This window comes from Camelina sativa, chromosome 12 (genome assembly GCF_000633955.1).
Source record: "Camelina sativa cultivar DH55 chromosome 12, Cs, whole genome shotgun sequence".
In the NCBI taxonomy this organism is placed as follows: Eukaryota; Viridiplantae; Streptophyta; class Magnoliopsida; order Brassicales; family Brassicaceae; genus Camelina; species Camelina sativa.
This window is the reverse complement of record NC_025696.1, coordinates 4,916,709-4,923,559: the sequence shown is the minus strand read 5'-3', so window position 1 is coordinate 4,923,559 and position 6,851 is coordinate 4,916,709. Positions and strand designations below refer to the sequence as shown.

The window sequence follows — 6,851 nt, the reverse complement described above, 5'->3', positions numbered from 1 at the left end:
GATGCATTGAGAAAGAAGCACCACCAAACCTGTCTCTGAAAGGGTTTGTTTGACTTGATTGACTCAATCAAGTCTGAGCTCGAGATCCAGCTGTGATGTGCTGTCTTTGTCAAGCAGAAGTTTATACTCGCTGTTCGTAACAGAAGAAAAGATTTAGCACGACCTTCTAGAGCACAAACTCGTACGGTCTTTAATGATCTAATATCCTTAGTGCTGTGTTTGTTTTTTATCGTGCTCCATCTCTCAGGTGTGTGTAACTCTCAGCTCTTACGTCTTCAACTGGCTCTCTCTCTCATTGCCGGTTTTTTAATCATTGCCTTCTTAAATTGAAATTCTAAATAGTGATCGGGATTCAAGAAGCTCATTCATATATATACGTTCGTCAAGGGGATCCAAACCATTCTGATGCAGCAGAAAGCATTAAAACAGCGTAAGATTATCTTTTAACACAAGATTTTGATTGGTTGATGAGCTTTTTTCTTTGAGATTTGGAATCAAACTTATCTGGAGTATATATATGCTTCTAGTTGTTTCACGAGAGAGATTCTGGAGGGATTTAAATGTGCCGATGACACAGGGGCTGGGTGAGAGACGCTAAGAAAATACGGTTATCTTACTAAATCAATTTACCAATACTACAAAGTCAGGGCTGAATTATAATGACAAGAACAAAGTTGCGGCCTCGTGTCCTTCTTTTGATAATTTTGTCAAAAGGGGTCGTCAAGACCTTGATAAAATGACAGTCAGCGATGTATCTGCCACTCAGGTACTGAGTCTTACTAAGCCTTATTCGGTTCTTATTTGTTAATGGTTCTGTGAATCCGGTTTGATTGATAAGTATTTGGTACGGGCCTTGCAGGTCACTGAGGAAATTGCCATAGCTGTTCTTGATCTGTGCCTAACACTTCTGCCTATTCTCATCTAGTAAGACTTATTCCATTTTCCTAAGATTCCAAAATCTTGTACTTATTTTAAAAACCCAATGACTTCTAGCCTGTATCGTTTTGAAGGAAAGAAATGTGTCGGTGCAAGAAGATATGTTGCTAAATCGAAGCAAGAATTGAATATATGCATCAGCTAGTATAAGAATATTCAAGTTAGTTTTGGGATGAACGGCTTTTACTCTGGTGTTGGTCCTTTCGACGGCATATATTTTGGATTGTGGTTTATGGAACCCACTTGTGCTTCTAACGGCTTAAGCTTAGGAATTGACCAGTTATGCTTCAAAGATGTATAACTAAATTATACATTTGTTCAGTTCCATTGACACAACTTTCAATACACACCACTTAGAGCTCAAAGCTACGATATGTGGTGGAAACAGTGATTTTGTCGGCACTTAATTACCATCCCAAGTTCCCAACACTTGTGACAGGGACGATTGTGTCATCAGCAGACTGCAGACTGCAGATGGATAAATCGAAGTTTTAGGTGCAAAGGAATTTTTACATGAGCATCAAGTCTTAAGTTTTATATTATTATGTTCTGAAAAGAAAAAAGTTAATCCATGATTTGTGATAAATCTGAATCTAAATTGAACGCCTGAGATATGCATTTTTTTTTTTGCCTAAAGTATGATCATATTGGTATACATTGAAATTGAGTTTGTAAAATTAATTAATTATGCAAGAAAATAAACCTTCCATACGAAAAACAACTTCTTTAGGACTTTAGAACAGTATTTCCTTACTTAACCTAGAGACCGGTCATCACCTTACTTAACCCTCACCCATCTAGCTGTCTCATCAACGCATACCAATCTGATTATATTTTAGGCAAAAAAATTACGTTCATGCTTATCTCATGTGTTCAATATATGTACAGTAAAACCTCTATAAATTAATAAATTTACCTAGTCCTAAGTAAATTCGATAAGATAATAAGACAATATTTTTTAAAAAAATCTCCATGTAAAATATGGTCCCAATAATATTATAAACTAATAATCATATAAATATATATATATATATATATATATATATGCTGATATAATAATGTATGCTTTGAAATTTTGAATTTTCTCCTAGAACTCATGTCTAGAAAACAATTGTTATGTAGTATTTTAAAATTATAATGACATAAAAGTAGCTAATATTTTTAAAAATTTTCAATTTTTAGATATGCATCATTTTCATTTTTATAGTTTATAGGCTATTAAAAAATGATAATTAATATTATTATTTATGTATGTTATGTGTATAGGTGAATTTGTTTATAGTATTCGTAATTTTTTCAATAATATTTATTAAATATTAAAAATTTAGTTTGAAAACTATAAAACTTATAACATCGCAAAGTCTATTCTTATTTTGCTAAAATTGTCTAAATTCATAATTTTTAAGAATTTTAAAAATTAATAATAATTATTAATTTATAAATAATTTATACTATAAAATAATAAATATTAATTTATAAATTAATATTATTATAAATTAATAAAATGGCATTGTCCTGACATTATTAATTTATAGAGGTTTTACTGTAGGTTCAAAATATGTTTTCGATACCACAATCATAGATCAACATTTTTTTATTTTTTTTTTCTATCTATAGTTTCAAAGAATAGTAATCTACGCATCACGATCATGGATATTGGATATCACATATTGGGGTTTCAGTAAACTTAACAAGCAATTCTCGCCATCAGTTCGTCTTTAAACCTCAAGACTTGATGCTTATGTAAAGATTCCTTTGCACCTAAAACTTTTAAATATAAGAAAATATTTCTTGCATCTTCTTTATTTTGTTATTACATTTTGTTTCACTCTAATCAACACCGGCCTCTTCGTTACATATATAACATATAATGAAACATAAACGGCAATTCACTCTACATAAAACAAAAAATGGTGATTAACTTTACAAAAACAGTCATATACTCATATGAGATTGAGAACAAGAGTCGGTGATGCTTACAAAAGAGCTATAGATATAGAGAAACTGAGGATAATGACATAAAACGAGATTTGTAAAGTGAATCGCCATTTAATTTTTGTTTTAGGTACAGCCGTACAGTGAGTTGTCTTGTAGTGGTTGCCATTTCTGTTTCATTGCATGTTATATGTAACAAAGAGGCCGGTGTTGATAAGAGTGTATCTAGATTAAGTCACTTCCGGTTAATGATTAATTAAGTCATATTGAGATACACAATTAAGATATTTTACACAAGAATCACATCTCTTGGACGTGGAGCAAAGAATTGGAATTGAAAAATATTGCAGCAACAATGACGTGAATAATTCAATAAAATATAAATAATTAACACAATAATCCTTTGAGTCTCATACAGATTTACCCTTGCAGAACATAGGCTTGTGATACACAAGAAAGCTCTAAAAGATAAATGGGTCAACAATAAAGAGAAACAAAAAAGAATGACAAGGAAATCGATCCTCCATAGCCAATCCTCGCCGTAGATGTTAAGACGCTTGGTATGCAAGTAAGCATAGTATGCGGATTTGACATTCTCGTTGATTAGGTCACCAAAATATGTCATTTTAGTTTCAATCTTGTTGATTAGGTCACCAAAATATGCCAATATGGCATTCTCACTGATTGGGTCGTATTCCTCAATTTGATCATGATTTCTTTGGACTCCATCACGAATGACTTGAAATTTCCGTTCATTGAGACAAAAATTAAACAATGTTTTTATGTCAACTAAAGACGATTTTGTTGGTAACATGAATTTTCGAATAATAAGTCTATGAAGTAACAATAAAATCAGATTAAAACACCCATCTCAAGGAATCATAACAAAACTTTCAGTGTAATCCAGGTACTCTAAAAACTATTTACCTATCGAGATTCCTTCTTTCAGAGTTCTAATATGAGAGAACCGGAGTATATCGTGAGACTAAGCCGAGAATGATTTTACTCTCCGTTCTCCGACCATGGAAATTTCTTGTCTCTGATTCTCTTACACTTGTTTGTAGAAAAGGACATACGCTTGGTCGTGCAACACCTGTTTTGTCCCTATGGCGGTCACCGACGCATCATCGAACCTTAGCCACTGACCATTCTTTCGTCGCGCATCTGTGGTGTAGTGCCCTTTCGAGGGATCCCCTCCATGGTGGGTAATCGTTGCCACAAGTTCATATTTTAAACTCTACACAAAGAAATTCGAGTAGTTCACATCAGAGAATATCACATAGAGAGTAAGAGAAATGTAAACCATAGACAGTTCTGTTTAGGCTTTATACCTCATTGGATGAAGAAACAAGAAGGCTGCGGTTTAAGTTGAGTTCGAGGGGAAACTTAACGCGTTTATGCAGCTTAGTACTCCCTTGGCTTCCGTAGCTAAAACGCATTAGGTGTAGTATCATTATCTTTGAGAGTTTCTGTATCTTTATCGACTTACTAGCACTCACTACACCAGCCTGAAATGAGAGAACTCCAACAAGCAAAGAGGCCAATTATTATTATAAATCCTTAAGAAAATCTTCTGGTATCAGAACTGTATTAAGTGAATATCACATGGTCCTAACATCCCACAACGTTTACCTTCCCAGTAACCGAGGCTCTATATCCTTCAAGATCTTCTTGGGCAGAAAACAACTGCAATGCCTCTTCTATTCTAAGCACGCCTTCCGGGTGAATATCAAGATGAAGTAAGAGATATGGCTGCACAGTAGCAGAAGCCTTGCTCCCTGTACAATAAATAACATACGAGTGTCTGACGAAACAAACAATTCTATCGTTTAAAAGAGAATTTATAATGGTTGCAAATAATGCAAATACCTTGAGCCTTCACTACGCTTCTTAGCTGCCCACCAAATATATCACTGAGCTCAGACGGAACAAAGCTTTGTGTCCTTGTCACAGCAGATTTGTTTTTGGGTCCAACTGTTTCCCATTCATCGTCCTCATTGGGTGAAGAAACAACAGATGAATTAGGAGCAGTAACTTTGGGGGAGTGTTCCCTGAGTTTCAACAATTCATCATGCATTTGGTCCATTATAAAACTCAAAAACTCTTGAGCATCTTCTTGCCTGCCAATACACGCACACAAAGTTAGAATTGGGGCCAGAGGAAACATCAATATCTTAGACAGTGTAAGGGAGTCACTAACCTTGGCCTGCCAGACATGTTGTTGAGCACATCTGGGGTAAACTTTCTAAGGACTCCCTCGAACATGGCAGGTGTAAAAGGTCTACCAGCTTCAACGACAGTAACATTATTTCTGATGCTGGTATTGCTTGGCACATCTAATTCAGAGATGAACTCTGAAAATGCAGTTAAGGTTGGAGACTCAGCCTAAGACGCAGAAAATGGAACAACCACAGATTAGAAAACGAATATACGAAATAGAATACCAATCATAAAAAGAACAAAGCAGGTCACAAACCTTTATAATATCTTTAAGTTGTATTCCCTGGAGGAGCTGCACAAAAGGAGAACAGGAAAGCAACGCTTGCAATGTTGCATTGAGGAAGCACAAGTTCCCAGCATTTATCAACCCTCTAGGTGTAAAGTCTTTAACAGGTGGAACAGGTTCAGTAGGAACCATCTGGTTTTTCTTTCTTTTTATGCTGCCAGATGAAGAATCACTTGAGAAATTTTCACTATCCAGAGCTTGGAACTTTGAGCTTGAAGCTTTGTACAAAGAATCACTCTCACCATCTGACAAACCCAACTTATCCACACCAGTAGGATCCGTTTCCACCGCCACATCGTTGTTGAGAGATTTTCTTTCAGAGACCTCTTTAACGATTCCATTTTCTCCCACATGCTCTGGAACTCTTGAAGAGTGTTTTCTTGGGAGAGTTGCATCATTATCAACAATCTTATCAGCGCCGACAGGTATAGAAGCATCAAGTCTCTTATGAGAGCTAGATGGACGAGATTTAACTGTCCCATCAGCCTGACCTTTCTTCAACTCGCCATTAGTATTTACTGAAGAATTTTCTGGAACAAGTTTCAAGGAGCCGAATTGTATACTTTCCACAGACTTTTCTTTATCATTCTGAGGATCCTTAACGGGTTTCTTCTCAAGAAATAACCTGGTTTCATCTTCTGTAAAGGATCCAAACACAAATACCTGCCATCAACAAAAGAAGAATTAAAGGAGAATCATATACAGAGCAATTAAGAATCTCGGATATACATTGACCTTCAGATAACAACCATTATATCAACTACAAATTGATCAAAACTAAGCTATAAAAAGATACAAGATCAAACACTTAATACACTACAATAACACTTATCTCCATGAAACAAAGCCACCTAATACTAATCTGTTCTTTTTTTAATTTGCTCTAGATGCAACTCTGCATCGTTCTAGACTATGAGAACTAATCCTTAAGGGAAACAGCATAAGTGAATTTAAACTCAAGTGGGTGATAAACATACCTTCTTTTCACTCATATTTGGAACATACAACGCAACGGAGAAGAAATCGAAGAAGAGCAGCACGACAACAAGAACCCAAAAGACGCAATCTGATTCAGAGAGAGATCCGAAACGAAAGAAGTATGAGAAAATTCAAAAGAGAAATCAAAATCTAGGGTTTGAGGCACCAACAACCCTGGATGAGAGTCGTGGAGTTGAGAAGACATGAAAAGGGGAAGGAAGAAAAAGAGGATTTGTTCTTCTCTGCAAATTCGAAATGGGGAATCATCCGAATTTGGGGAGGAGCTAAGTATAAGAGATAAGAGAGAGGTAGTAAGAGAGAGAGAGGAGAGACGGACCTTTAGGGATTTGAGAAAAGAAATTAGGGTTAGGTTTCGTTTCTGCGTCTGTCTTTTTGTCGGATAGTTTTTGAGGGAGGAGGGGACGGAGCTTAGCTTAGCGAGCGCCGTGTTTTGGATCTTCGTCTCCTTTTCTCGTCAAACGCGTCGTCGCGTCCT

General features: G+C 35.7%; 1 protein-coding gene and 1 long non-coding RNA gene across 3 annotated transcripts; one reads left to right on the top strand and one right to left on the bottom strand.

The window, feature by feature from the left end:
* LOC109128120 lies at positions 1-1,387 on the top strand. Its single transcript, XR_002034579.1, has 4 exons — positions 1-247; positions 343-430; positions 528-766; positions 860-1,387. It is a non-coding gene; the product is annotated as an uncharacterized LOC109128120 (long non-coding RNA).
* Positions 3,637-6,839, bottom strand: LOC104730209 (ubiquitin carboxyl-terminal hydrolase 24). Of its 2 annotated transcripts, XM_010449346.2 has the most exons (8): positions 6,693-6,839; positions 6,355-6,443; positions 5,348-6,040; positions 5,072-5,256; positions 4,741-4,991; positions 4,504-4,649; positions 4,203-4,379; positions 3,637-4,108 (listed from the first exon to the last, which is right to left on the bottom strand). In XM_010449346.2, exons 2-8 carry the CDS (start codon positions 6,367-6,369, stop codon positions 3,920-3,922), a joined length of 1,656 nt encoding a protein of 551 aa, XP_010447648.1. In that variant the 5' UTR covers positions 6,370-6,443; positions 6,693-6,839; the 3' UTR covers positions 3,637-3,919. The 2 variants fall into 2 exon arrangements, with proteins under 2 accessions (XP_010447648.1, XP_010447647.1); XM_010449345.2 differs by having other exon boundaries at positions 6,355-6,839.

Excerpts from the sequence above, each read along its gene's own strand:
- LOC104730209 (XM_010449345.2), bottom strand. Across the intron at positions 5,257-5,347 it reads AACTTAAAGATATTATAAAG|GCTGAGTCTCCAACCTTAAC; the intron begins GTTTGTGACCTG and ends TCTGCGTCTTAG. Across the intron at positions 4,380-4,503 it reads GAGCCTCGGTTACTGGGAAG|GCTGGTGTAGTGAGTGCTAG; the intron begins GTAAACGTTGTG and ends CTCTCATTTCAG.